Consider the following 14889-nt stretch of genomic DNA (forward strand, 5'->3'; position numbering starts at 1 on the left):
GTGCTTTCTCCTTGAAACTCTACAACCAACACAAACAAAAATCAATATCTGCCTATTCTTCCTAGTGTATTGGACCAGGGCAGGGAAGCATTTAAGGAGCCAGATGCATGTAGAGCCGTAACACCCAGAGCTGTGAAAAATATAAGTTCTCCTCTAAGGATCCTCAATACATAAAGGGAATGATTCTAGCAGACTCCTTAATCATGGCAACAGCAAGGAAAAGAGCAAATGTTCCTTCAACCGCAGGACCACCCCCAGACAAAGAGAGCAAGAAGATGGAGCTCATGGGGACAAGAATAGAAAGCAGTGCAGCGAACCAATGGCGCATTGTTAATTCAAAAGCTCTTTTAAATGGACACATCTATCAACACTGGGATGAGATACAAGAGTTGATGTAGCACCTCCCTGAACAATATAAAGAGAGCAGCACATCTGGTTGACAGTGGCAAGAGCATTGCAAACACCTGCTTAAAATCTGCATTAGATGCTACAGATACATCTAACCACCAACTCATGATGTAGGTTACATTGAGGAGACAATCGTGGTTACAAATTTCGGCTTCAAATCAGAAGGTCAAGCAAACATAAATACCCCTTTCAGTGGCCAGCAGTTATTCGGAAATCGAGTGGATGGTTGCCTAAACCTATTAAAAAGAGGCAACAAGACTTCAACACGTATGGGAACTTTGCAGTTTCAAGGGAGTTTTCAGAGGTGATCCTTTTCATCAAGAAGACCAGCCTCAAGTGGTACCTTTCAGACGGGGAGTACTCAAAAGGGCTTCCAGGGGAGCGCACATTCAGTACTCTTGCAACAAGGCTGGCACTACGAACCCGAAGGAATAAATACATTTAGGGGAGAGCTAGAGTCAAAGGTCAATCAGGAAGATGAAGTTCAGCACCAGCAAATAAATGACTGTACTGCAGCACCAGTCATGAAGACAACAAACTCCAACATCATCTAAACAAAAAGACATCACAATTCACTGGTGGGTTGAATAATTAATTTTGTTCTCCAGGAGTGGGGGAAAATAACTTCAGACAAATGGATCCTAAATATAATAAAACATGGATATTGCATAGAACTACTAAAACTTCCACCACCAAGAAGACCAAAAAAAATAATTAATTTGAAAGAAAAAAAATAAAATTGCCTCCTAAAGGAAGTCAAAGAGTTGTTAGACAAGCAAACTATAGAAAAAGTGCCAAAGCAATAAACCAAGAAGGGAAATTACTCAACATATTTCCTAATTCCAGAAGTGTACAGCTCTTTGCGTCCAATTCAAGACCTCAGATATATCAACAAATTCATAAAATTCAAAATGACAACCTTAGAGGAAGTTATCCCTCAACTTCAAAAAGGGGATTATATTGCAACTATAGACTTAAGGGATGCTTTCTTGCACATCCCAATGGACGCAAAAAAACAAAAAATATCTACGGTTTGTAGTCAACAACAAACATTAACAATTCAAAATCCTGGCCCTTGGGGTAAAATCAGCACCAAGGGTGTACACAAAATGTTTAGCAGTGGTTGCAGCACACCTCAACAGAAGGATACATGTGTATCCTTACCTAGATGACTGGTTGGTGAGATCACTCTTATCAAAAATGCAATCAGGACATTTCAAATGTAATGAAAATATCAAACACTGTAGGGTTTTTTCTAGAGAGAAGTCATCAACAGAACTAGAACAAGAGAAGGTGTTTTGGGAGCAAGACTGAAGTCCATTCAAGCAAGAACATTCCCCAGTGAGAGAAATAACCAGTCCCTGTTGGAAGAAACTCTCTGTTACCAGAGGGGTCAAACTCTGACAGCGAGGATGGTGGGGAAAGTATTAGGAAAGATTGCATCTTGCATTCCATTAATCCCACATGTAAGACTACAACTGAGACCAATCCAAGAATGGCTTCAGAATCAATGGTCTCAAGTGACGGAGAGTTGGGAAGGTCTAGTGGTTATCACACAGAAGGTTCAGGAGGAAATGGTGTGGTTGAACATGAAAAACATTACTCAGGGAGGACTATTTCTGCAACTGACTCCTACAATGCCAAAACCTTGCATCCAAACTCCCACACCGGCAATCTCAGGAGAATGCCCTTTCGATACACTGGTCAGGAACATTTGCCTGTGCTTTACCACCAATTCCCCCCTACTGTACAGAGTAATCAACAAATGCAAGAGGAGCTACATGACGTTAATTTTAATAGTGCCACAATGGGCAAGACAAACCTGGTAGTCAGAGCTGATAGAGTTAGCGCAGAGGAATATATACCGCCTGCAAAAAAAAGACCAGACTTGCTATCTCTGGGGAAAGTCAAAGTTGTACATTGTTAGAAATGGGGTCTCTACTTGGCAGTCGGTTTACACCCTGTCCAAGTTGGAAGCCTCACTCTAGTTAGAGTAAGGGACATGCACAGCTCAGATAACTCCTGCTCACCCCCATGGTAGCTTGGCACAAGCAGTCAGGCCTATCTCAGAAGCAATGTGTAAAGAATTTGCACATGACACACAATAAGTAATACAGTGAAAACACTACAAGAGGACACCACACCAATTTTAGAAACCTAGCCAATATTTATCTGTGTAAAACAAGACCAAAACAAGAAAAATCCAACTTACAGTAATAAAAATATGAATTTTACAAGAATTACTTAAAAATACATTTCCTTGAAGCCGATAGTACTGTCAGAGGCTATCACAGCATTGCGAACAACAAATCCTACAGTTCAGGCCGACCATGGGGTCGGTGGCCAGCCATGGTGTTGGGAAGACCCGCAAACAGTACCTTGGAAACACAGGGCATTGTAATCCTTGCGATGAGATCTGGAGAGCAGTGTTGCTGGCATTGGTGGGTGTCAGTTTCAGAGATCGGTGCAGGAGTCGTTGGGCCCTTGAAGTTGCATGCATTGCAGATCAAACTCCAGGCTTATGATTAAGTCAGGAGCACCTGTTTGGATGGCGTCGGGCTGCGTTGCGAAGTGGGACGATGCAACGTGCAATGCCACAGGTCATGATGCAGGCACTGGCTTGGTGACAGCGCCCTGCTGCGTCTGTGAGACCAGGACTGCTGTGTGAAGTGGAGCGGCGTGACATGCGGTGTCTGCAGGTTGCAGTGCATGCAGTGGTGGCGGCATTGCTGAAGTGTTGTTGTCGGTAGGCCCAAGACAGCGGCACAACACCGGGCAGGCTCCGTGTGGCGCCCACTGGTTGTGGTGCAGGCAGGGGTGTCTATTGACGAAGCTGGAGTCGATGGCAATGACGTCAGTGTACTGGGGCTGCGGTGCGGGACGGGACGGTGGATTGTGTACTTCACAAGCAGTGTCCTCAGGCCACAGTGAAGGCAGAGGCATCAGCATAGAGCGGCATTATCAGGGATACCGAGGCTGCGATGTGAGTAGGGCGATGCGGAGTGCAGGGCCCTTAGGTCACGGTGCAAGCAGCAGCTTGGTGATGGCATCAGATGCCGGCGGCGGTGAGACCAAAGTTGCGGTGGGAAGCGGGACACAGCTCCGTACGGCATCGTCGGATCACGGTGCAGTTGTTTGCATCGTTGACGGCATTGTGGTGGTTTTTCTTCTGTTGCAGCACAAAACCCACAGTTCCCAGTGCTGTAGGCACAAGAACTTGAAGTCTTTGATCTCCCTGAAACTTCCAACAGAAGGCAAGCTCTATTTCAAGCTCTTGGAGAAACTTCACAAGCATAAAACTCTGCCAAGTCCAGTCTTTGTCCTCTTTAAGGCAGAAGCAGCAACTGCAGGCCAACCCAGCAAAGCACACACAGCAAAGGGGCAGTACTCCTCCTCCAGCTCTTCAGCTCTCTCCTTGATAAGAGTATCCTCTTTATCCAGACGTGTTCTGCAAGTCCGGGGTTTTGAGCCCACAACTTATACCTATCTCTGCCTTTGAAGTAGGCAAGCTTCAAAAGAAAGTCTCTGTTGTTGACAAGATCCTGCCTTGCCCAGGCCTGGTCCCAGACACACACCAGCGAGTCGGAGACTGCATTATGTGTGGACAGGCACAGCCCATTCAGGTGTAGGTGTCAGCTCCTCCATCTCTACTCTAGCCCAGGAGTCTCATCTGGCTATGCAGGACTCTCCGCAGCTCCCTTTGTGTCACTGTCTAGAGGGAATTCACAAACAGCCCAACTGTCAGTCTTACCAAGACGTGGATTCCACAAGCAGGCAGAGGCACAGAATGGTTAAGAAATAGAAGGTCTACTTTCTAAAAGTGCCATTTTCAAACTGACAATCTAAAAACCAACTTTACCAAAAAATGTATTTTTAAATTGTGAGTTGAGATCCCAAACTCCGAAGCTCTATCTGCTCCCAATGGGAAACTGCACTTGAGTCATTTAAAGGCCGTCCCCATGTTAACCTATGGGAGAGATAGGCCTTGCAATAGTGAAATACCGCCAAATTCGTTTTTCACTATCAGGACATGTAAAACATACCATTACATGTCCTCTTTTTTTAATACACTTCATCCTTCCCATTGAGCTACCTAGGGCCTGCCTTAGGGGTGACATACATGTAGTAACAGGAAAGGTTTGGGCCTGGCAAGTGTACACACTTGCCAGGCCGAATTGGCAGTGCACGACCCCACACACACTACATGTTTATAGGCTACTCATGTAGGTGGCACAATCAGTACTGCAAACCCGCTAGTAGCACTTGTTTTACAGGCCCTGGGCGCACACAGTGCACTTTACTAGGGACTTACTAGTAAATCAAATATGCCAATCATGGGTAAACCAATCACCAATACAATTTACACAGGGAGCACTGGCACTTTAGCACTGATCTGCAGTGGTAAAGTGCGCAGAGACAATAAACCAGCAAAAACCAAGTCAAGCATACCATAAAAACTGAAGGACAGAAGGCAAAAAGACAGGGGAAACACGCCAAAAATTGCCAGGTCTAGCATACATCCAGAGCCAGATTATTTCAAATTAGCAGCATGGCTCCTGAAGACCTAGAATTTGGGCATTTGAAACTACCAGAAGACATGTTAGCAGTTTTAAGAGATGCCAGAAAACCTGTAACAAGCAAATGTTATATGGCAAACTGGAAAAGATTTACAATATGCTGTAAAATGAACAATTTATGTAAAAAATTACCACTGAGAGAACAGTCCTAAAATATTTATCTCTGTTAATATAAGAAGGATTTACTAATGTTTCTTTAAAAGTTCATCTGACTGCGATAGTGGCTTATACAGGAGGTCAAATGGGAAAAAGATTTTTCAAATCTCTAGTGGTGAAATGATTCTTCGAAAGAGCAAAAAGGATAGCACCTTCAAGGAGGGTTCCAGCACCGACATGAAACCTAAATCTAGTTCTTACTCAACTCATGTGTAAACCATTTGAGCAGTTACACAAAGCAACTTTGCAAATGTTAATGTTAAAGACGGCAATTACTTCCTTACGTAGAGTAAGTAAGTTACAGGTGCTCACTATTCAAGAACCCTAGTGCCAGGTACATAAAGACATGATTATCATGAGAAAAGACCCTCATTTCCTACCAAAGGTGGTCTCTCTATTTCATATTAATCAATCTATTCAAATACCAAGTTTCTCTCAAAACCCAAAAACGCATGCAGAAAGAAGCCTACATGCAATGAATACAAGGCGTTTCATCATGTATTATATGGAGAGAAGTAAACATTTTAGGAAATCTCAGCAATTGTTTGTTGCTTTCTCCAAAAAGCTTAGGGGGAAGGCCGTATCAAAGTACATGATTTCATGATGGCTCGCACAAGTGATCCAATTGTGCCACAAAAATACAGGGAAAGCCTTGCGTAGGGTTCCAGTAGATGGAAGAAGGGTGCAAAATAGCTTTTATGTCCAACACACCGTTACAAGAAATCAGCATGTCAGCAACTTTGACTTCAGTGCATTCTTTTACCAAACATTATTGTATTGACATACAGATTGGTAAAGAAACTCAGGTAGGACAAAGAGTGTTAAGACATTTATTTTCGAGTCAGTGTCCATCTTCAACCCAGCCACCACAATAAAGGAAAACAGCTTTAAAATCAATGCACAGCATGTGAATCCAGAAAAGATTCACACTGCAAAACAGAAAGTTTCTTACCTATTGGTGAAGATGGAAAAAGAAGAAGAAAAAGAAAATATGAAGATGGTGAATTGGGGTGGAGCCATCCAGAGGAAGTGCAACAACGTCACAACAAAATACCAAATGGTACTGCTGCCGACGCCCAACAACTGCAAAACAAAGTTCGAAAAAGAAGACGGACAAAAATCTTTTAGGAGGAGAAATAGTAGATAATCCGGACCCAGCCACTAGATGGTGGAATAATGCACAACATGTGAATCCAGAAAATCTTCAAGCAGAAAAACTACACTTACAGGTCAGAAACTTTCTGTTTCATACACTTGACACTTGTCACATGAATTTCTGAAACACACACACATATCTTCTGTCAGTCGCCATTCAATTCTAATAGTTTTATGGAAACGGTATGATTCACCAGCACTATAGGTAACATGTGTATAGCTCCTTTATCACCTTGAACCACAGTACAAGGGAATCTGCTGCAGAGGAGGATTATACCCGGGCTACTTTCTAATCCTGCTTGTCAGTCAGGGTGCCCTTCCCCAAAGCTGTCATCTACCAAATTAAGAATTCTGTCTGAGTTTCCCTCCCTTTTTATAAAGACAATGGCTGTACTGACTCAGAAGTATTTGGCCTTCATGCAGTGCTGCTCTATGTAATGCCATTGTGCTTGTTGTATGTTGGTTTACCCTCCCCACTATCCTTAAGACTGGTTCATACTGCTTCACGCTCAATGTATCACTCAAAGGTAAGACAGAAGCTCATTATTCACTACGAAGAGACACTTCTGGTTATGTGTGTGCTTTTTGTGCTCAGTGTTGATTCCCTTGTGCCTCAATATGTGGCGATTCTGCATTTGCTGTTTTTTTGCACCATTGCCACACAATGAACTTAATGTTCATGTTTCCGAACAGGAAAAAGATGATTTGATATGTGGGCATAACCAGCGTTTTGTGGTATTGAACTTTGTCCAAAATTGTGCCAATAAAGATATTCAAACATTTTCTATATTTGATGAAGAAACTGTGCCCTCCAGTCCTAAAGCAGTTAACAAATGGTTGTGTTACCCCCTTGACCTACTGTGCTGCCTTTCAGTATGACATTCTTTTGCAGCAGTAGGTAACACAAAGCACATTTCAGTACTTACACACAAGTTAACTTCTAAGTGTGGAATTGTTTTCTAAATGTGTAATTTGGCACTCGCCCACCTGCTCCTGGACTGGCACCAGCCTTCTGCCTTCATAACACCCTTGCCACACAATTAACTTGTTGGCTCTACAGGTGTTCTGCTCTCACAAGCCCACCAGATATCTCAGCTGAGCCCCGAAAAAGCAATCCGAATGTTTTGTAGAACCCCTTTACACACAAAGCTCAACTCTGTGTACATAAGAAAACTGAATTCCTCAAATAATATCTGGAGCTTAAAAGAGGCTTGTCAACACCAGCATACACAATGTAATTTCCAAGCTTCGGGGTATGGTTCCATTCACCACCGTTTCTTCTCTTTTAACCATTTATTGTCCATCCAACAGATACAGTGATCTGAAATCGACATAAGCACTGTAAAAAAAAAAAATCTGTAATAGTGTCTATGGAGGAGCAATGAGATGGGGATTTAATCCGTATCAAAATGTGCACTTTCAGGCTGTCTTGACCCAGATCTTAAACAGTATCCAGCGCCTCAGCAAGATTTGCGTTATAGAATCCCGATGTTTCTGGAATATGATGTAATTATGGGAGCTGGAAAGGTTATATTTTTGTGTAATTGTTTTAATCATGGAATATCATTCACGTGACTGCCATTATGCAGAGCCACTTACTCAAACTTTGAATGTATTTTTGTCATTTGAGTACCAATTTGTGTTCTGTTATTATTTTCAGGTGTGTATGCGTGGATCAGCATTAACTTTGTGTTGGGGCGGTTTGATCATATTGAGGATGGTAAGTAACAGTTGTGGAGTTGAATATATTACTTCTTGTGCAGCATATTCTAGATATGTTAGGTGTAGTTTTGGATATCCATGGTTTGGGCTCATGAGTGTGTCTGCTTTTGTATCTTTTTTTGTTGCATCATGAGTAAATTTTCTCTTTATGTCAAATTGTCAACAGCCTGCATTGAGTCCCTTCAATCCAGTCTGTACACCATTTATACATTATCAGCCTCACACATGGTCTTCTGTCAGCTTAGTGTTTTTTTTTTTTTAACATCCTATTCCTTTTCTTTTTCTTTCAAAATGACTTTATTGAGACAATTTCAGAGAGATTTTATTTGTATGTCAAAACTTGTGAATGGAAGATTTGTGTGAATTCCTCAGTAGTTGCAAACACAACTATCTAATGTAATAAACTGTTTGCTAACCCTGCATTATAACCTGACGTAAGATAAATTCCTTCTAGGCAAAAGATTTACAGCTCCTTCTCTATCTCTACACCATCTTTCATTAGTTGGGAAGAGATTTACCCAACTTTCTTGTTGCACAATGGTTTGCTTCTTGGCTTTTTCAATGTTCTGATAGTTAGAGGGCACCCATACCTGAAGATATTCTTATGCATTCAAACAACCTATCCTAGCTGGGACATTCCTGAAGTATCTCTTAAGTTGGGAAGTCCGGAGAGTAGCCATGTGGGCTTCACTGCATTCTTTTGTAACCTTATTCTCTTACATTCTGGGGTGTTGCTCCTTTCCTTAATTGCGTCTACTTGTAATCATTCACCTGATTAAGAAATAGTACGGACCAGGAGAAGTGAAATATAAAGTAATTCAAGTAAGTTGCTGGGCTCTGGTCTATCTGCACCCACTATGCTTACATTGATCAGTATAGGTAATTGGCTCTTGGATAATCCATCATTAACCTCTGCCAAAGGAGGCTACACTCCGATATTAGCAGTGAACTGTGCAAAGGGTTTCTATTATGATCTGCAAACGTATTTTTGTTTTCCAGTGATTGGTAGCTTTTAAAATATAAAGCTACTGTACTGGCACGGTCATCCTTGCTCCAACTACTATCCGTATTAATGAAGCTTTCTCTTCCATGGCATACCCAAGTCCGGTTCTCCATTAGCTAATTTTGGCATTTCAGCTTGGCTTTAGCCTTTATTTATTAAAGCAGCCAATAGTGTAAGATGGTATTGTGACTCAGTATACCCAATACTGAGACTCTAAATCTGCTTCAGTTCATGTTTCTCGAATTTTGTCCTCTGTGTTGTTAAATGGTGGGCGCTAGGAAGTGGTTATTATAACAAGTATCCATTTTTGCTATTGTTGATCTATAAGGGTTTTTTCACAGATTCTGTTAACGCATGACCACTATGCCTTGGTTTAGGTTTTTGTTCTCCCTGTGCCTTAGAGTTTGTCGCTGGTGCCTGTATCAAGTCATGGGCGCCAACTCCTTTCATATGCCGTTTATGTACTTGCAAAGCTGCATATTACGGTTCTTGGTTCATATTTGTCCTTGGTGTCTGCGGGCCACAGCTTTGGTGATATGTTCAGAATTGCTTCCTGCATCTTGTGATATTTAGCTTTCATTTTGCTTCACAATATGCCTGAATTATGGAATGGATCCGTGGTTTCTTGGGTTGGGTCCATAGTGCCTCATTGTTGACCTCCAGTGTAGCTGATGCATGTGTTGGCAGAGTGTACTGCTGCTTCCTGAAGGTTGGTCCTCGGGGCCACTGATTCTTCTGTTCTAGGTTTAGATTTCAGTATCACTGATGCATAGATGAAAGATATAAAACCTATGGTGGTATGGGAACAAAGGTAATTTAGGGTTTACCTACAGTGTCAATGCAGGAGTTTAATGAAATTAATTTTAAATTTTCTCATTTATTGAACAATTGTAACTCCGTCTGTGCTTGACGAATCCCGAATGGATGAAGGGGTAACTGTCAGCTCAGTTGTTTTAGATTTCAGTTTAAGATGGTTAAATGTGTATGAATGCTACTTGCTGAGTAAATAATCAAAAATATTTGTTAAACTCATTGCATCCACTTACAATTTTTATTGAGTAGGGGAGCACAAGAATTTCAACAGCCTCTCAGAGCTCATACCTTGTGGTTGAATGTGCATCAAATATCCTGTCAGTTCTCTCTGCATTGTGCCTTTACCCATGGGTCTTCCCTGAGCTTCCACATGTGGTACAGTGAAGTGGACTCACTAAGCCTTAAACAGGAGTCCTTCTGCATTTATTCGTAGACAGTGTCTAATTCTTATCTCTTTGGTTTCAGAGGATGATGCTGTGGTTGCTGTCACAATAGGTACCGAGAAAGATGCTTTAATTCGGAGGAGGACAGTCGGAGTGATAGACATGGGTGGGGGCTCTCTTCAGATTGCGTACGAGGTTCCAAGCTCCGTGACCTTCACATCTCCGGAACAGGTATGTATGTGTACTTCAGATAATCTCCATATTGTTGTCATGTACAACAGTGATGTCCATGGTGTAGATGAGGTAGTGCTCCTAAAAGTGGGCTGTCTATCCTACACATGGTATTCTCTCTTTCTCTCGTATATACTGTACTTTGTCTTTTATATACCCTGTAAGATTTCTCTCCATTACTCAATTCTCTCAGGTATCTGGTATGAACTCCTTTACATTATCCATTAGATCTGTCTACTAGATTTGGTATTCTCTCTCTAATATACTCTGAACACTCTTTCACATGAATGTAGCACTGTCTTTCTCATTCTCTCCTTTGTATGTCCATGTAAACATTTGTGTTCGATGGCATCTGTCGCTGTAGATACACATGTTGTGCATAGCCCGCCATCTGGTGTTGGGTCGGAGTGTTACAAGTTGTTTTTCTTCGAAGAAGTCTTTCGAGTCACGGGACCGAGGGACTCCTCCTCTTTGTCTCCATTGCGCATGGGCGTCGACTCCATCTTCGATTGTTTTCTTTCCGCCATCGGGTTCGGACGTGTTCCTTTCGCTCCGGGTTTCGGAACGGAAAGTTAGCTCAAAATCGGAAAATTACGTCGGTATTGTTGCGTTCGGGATCGGGTTAGATAGCATCGACATCGCATCGATACGATAACATCTCCGTTGCCCTTCGGGGTAGTTTTCGATCCCCCGTCGGGGCCTGGTCGGCACGACCGCGTGTGACATCGACGCTGATGGAACGGACCCCGTTCCGTTTCTGTCCTAAATGCCACAACAAATACCCATATACAGACCAACATTCGGTCTGTAACCTGTGCCTGTCGCCCGAGCACAGGGAAGAAACTTGTGAGGCCTGTCGTGCGTTCCGGTCCCGAAAAACGCTCCGTGACCGCCGAGCCAGAAGACTGCAAATGGCGTCCACGCCGACAGGACACCAAGGTTTCGAGGAACAAGAAGAAGTAGAAGCCTTCTCGATCCATGAATCGGACTCGGACGAATTCGACGACCATGAAACAGTGAGTAAGACGTCGAAGATAGCACATAAGAAAACTAACAAGGCCCAGGGGACACCACTGCCGTCAGGCCATGGCTCAACCCATAAACTCGGTGACCGACCATCGGCACCGAAGAAGGCCGAAATAGTGCTGAGATCGTCCGACTCGGGTCGAGACACAGGCACCCAGCCATCTCGGGACCGAGATAGTGCTGCCGGCAAAGATCGACGCCGAGATAGCGGAGCCGAAGCTGCTCGACGCAGAGACAGCGGCACCGAGGAGGATCGACGCCGAGAGGGGCCGGCTCCGAAAAAGAGGAAAGTCGCCTCGGAGCCGAAAAAGAGCGTGGACATGGTTTCGGTGCCAAAGCGACCCGCAACCGAGCCAGCTACCGGTTCCTATTCAGAGGAACAATCACTGTCCTCTCAGATGCGAAAGCATAGATTCGAGGAGGAATTACAATCCACCGAGGTGGACCACACTCAAAAAAGGATTTTTATACAGAGTGGAACAGGGAAAATAAGCACCCTTCCCCCTATTAGGAGGAAGAGGAGACTGGAGTTCCAACAAGAACAAACACCACAAAAAAACTGGTGAAGAAGGTAACTCCGCCACCCTCTCCTCCCACCTGTGGCTACCATTTCACCAGCACAGATGCCGTCACATTCACCGGCTCACACCACCTTAAGCCAAGGTGACCAGGACCAAGATGCTTGGGACTTATACGACGCCCCAGTGTCGGACAACAGTCCTGAGGCGTATCCTACAAAGCCCTCACCACCAGAAGACAGCACAGCATATTCACAAGTGGTGGCTAGAGCAGCAGAGTTCCACAACGTGTCTCTACACTCGGAGCCTGTCGAAGATTACTTCCTCTTCAACACCCTCTCTTCCACACATAGCACCTACCAAAGCCTGCCTATGCTCCCAGGAATGCTAAGGCACGCAAAGGACATATTCAAAGAGCCTGTCAAAAGTAGGGCAATAACACCGAGGGTGGAAAAAAAATATAAAGCACCTCCCTCAGACCCAGCTTTCATCACCTCACAACTGCCACCAGATTCGGTTGTGGTAGGGGCGGCTCGCAAGAGAGCAAACTCCCACACATCGGGCGATGCACCTCCCCCAGATAAGGAAAGCCGAAAGTTCGATGCAGCCGGTAAAAGGGTCGCAGTACAGGCTGCAAACCAGTGGCGCATCGCAAACTCTCAAGCGCTCCTAGCGCGATATGACAGAGCCCACTGGGATGAGATGCAACACCTCATTGAGCATCTACCCACAGAACTACAAAAGAGGGCGAAACAAGTGGTTGAGGAGGGCCAAAACATCTCCAATAACCAGATACGCTCCTCTATGGACGCAGCGGACACAGCAGCAAGAACGGTTAACACGGCAGTAACCATCCGAAGGCACACGTGGCTACGAACATCTGGTTTTAAACCAGAGATACAGCAGGCGGTGCTCAATATGCCATTCAATGAGCAACAATTGTTCGGACCTGAAGTGGACACGGCAATTGAGAAGCTAAAAAAGGACACTGACACTGCAAAAGCCATGGGCGCACTCTACTCCCCGCAGAGCAGAGGCACTTTCAACACCTTCCGCAAGACAACCTTTAGAGGGGGGTTTCGGGGTCAATCCACACAACCCAGTACCTCACAGTCAACACCGTCCACCTACCAGGGACAGTACCAAAGGGGAGGTTTTCGGGGCCAATACAGAGGGGGACAATTCCCTAGAAGCAGGGGAAAATTTCAAGGCCCCAAAACACCTACAAACAAACAGTGACTCACACGTCACTCATCCCCTCCACACAACACCAGTGGGGGGAAGAATAAGTCCGTATTACCAAGAGTGGGAAAACATAACAACAGACACTTGGGTCTTAGCAATTATCCAACATGGTTATTGCATAGAATTTCTACAAATCCCTCCAAACATACCACCAAAGGCACAAAATATATCAAAACAACATTCGGACCTCCTAGAAATAGAAGTTCAAGCATTACTGCAAAAGAACGCAATAGAACTGGTACCAGATACACAAACAAATACAGGGGTTTACTCACTGTACTTTCTAATACCAAAGAAGGACAAAACACTGAGACCAATCCTAGACCTCAGAACACTAAACACATACATCAAATCAGAACACTTTCACATGGTCACGCTACAGGAAGTGTTACCATTGCTAAAGCAACAAGATTACATGACAACCTTAGATCTCAAAGACGCGTATTTCCACATACCAATACATCAGTCGCACAGGAAATACCTAAGGTTCGTATTCAAAGGAATACATTACCAATTCAAAGTATTGCCCTTCGGTTTAACAACTGCACCAAGAGTCTTCACAAAGTGCCTAGCAGTAGTGGCTGCACACATCAGAAGGCAGCAAATACACGTATTCCCGTATCTAGACGACTGGCTAATCAAGACCGACTCACTGACAAGGTGCTCACACCACACAGATCAGGTCATACAAACCCTCTACAAACTCGGTTTCACCATCAACTATGCAAAATCACACATTCTGCTGTGCAAGGTACAACAATACCTAGGAGCCACAATAGATACAACAAAGGGAATAGCCACTCCAAGTCCACAAAGGGTTCAAAATTTCCAAAAGATTATACAACGCATGTATCCAACACCAAAAATACAGGCGAAGATGATATTACAACTACTAGGCATGATGTCCTCATGCATAGCCATTGTCCCACACGCAAGGTTGCACATGCGGCCCTTACAACAGTGCCTAGCATCACAATGGTCTCAAGCACAGGTTCAGCTTCTAGATCTGGTGTTGATAGACCGCCTAACATACCTCTCGCTTCTATGGTGGAACAACATAAATTTAAACAAAGGGCGGCCTTTCCAAGACCCAGTGCCACAATACGTGATAACAGCAGATGCTTCCATGACAGGGTGGGGAGCACACCTCAATCACCACAGCATACAAGGACAATGGGACGTACATCAAAGAAAGCTGCATATAAATCACCTCGAACTACTAGCAGTTTTCCAAGCATTAAAAGCATTTCAACCAATCATAACTCACAAATACATTCTTGTCAAAACGGACAACAATGTATTATCTAAACAAACAGGGGGGGACACACTCGACACAGCTGTGCCTGCTGGCACAAAAAATATGGCAATGGGCAATTCACAACCACATTCGCCTAATAGCACAGTTTATTCCAGGGATCCAGAATCAACTTGCAGACAATCTCTCTCGAGATCACCAACAGGTCCACGAGTGGGAAATTCACCCCCAAATTCTAAACACTTACTTCAAACGTTGGGGAACACCTCAAATAGACTTATTTGCAACAAAGGAGAACACAAAATGCCAAAACTTCGCATCCAGATACCCACACAGGCAGTCTCAAGGCAATGCCCTATGGATGAACTGGTCAGGGATATTTGCGTACGCTTTTCCC

At 43.9% G+C, this 14889-nt stretch overlaps 1 protein-coding gene across 1 annotated transcript in view; it reads left to right on the forward strand.

Moving 5' to 3' along the window:
• The window catches only part of ENTPD7 (ectonucleoside triphosphate diphosphohydrolase 7), a 244708-nt gene that overhangs the window by 106863 nt on the left and 122956 nt on the right, over positions 1-14889 (forward strand). Inside the window, exons 7-8 of the mRNA XM_069239671.1 lie at positions 7957-8016; positions 10300-10448. Coding sequence (XP_069095772.1) covers positions 7957-8016; positions 10300-10448 — 209 coding nt within the window. The remainder of the gene's footprint in view (positions 1-7956; positions 8017-10299; positions 10449-14889) is intronic.

Source organism: Pleurodeles waltl, chromosome 6 (genome assembly GCF_031143425.1).
Source record: "Pleurodeles waltl isolate 20211129_DDA chromosome 6, aPleWal1.hap1.20221129, whole genome shotgun sequence".
NCBI classification, from domain to species: domain Eukaryota; kingdom Metazoa; phylum Chordata; class Amphibia; order Caudata; family Salamandridae; genus Pleurodeles; species Pleurodeles waltl.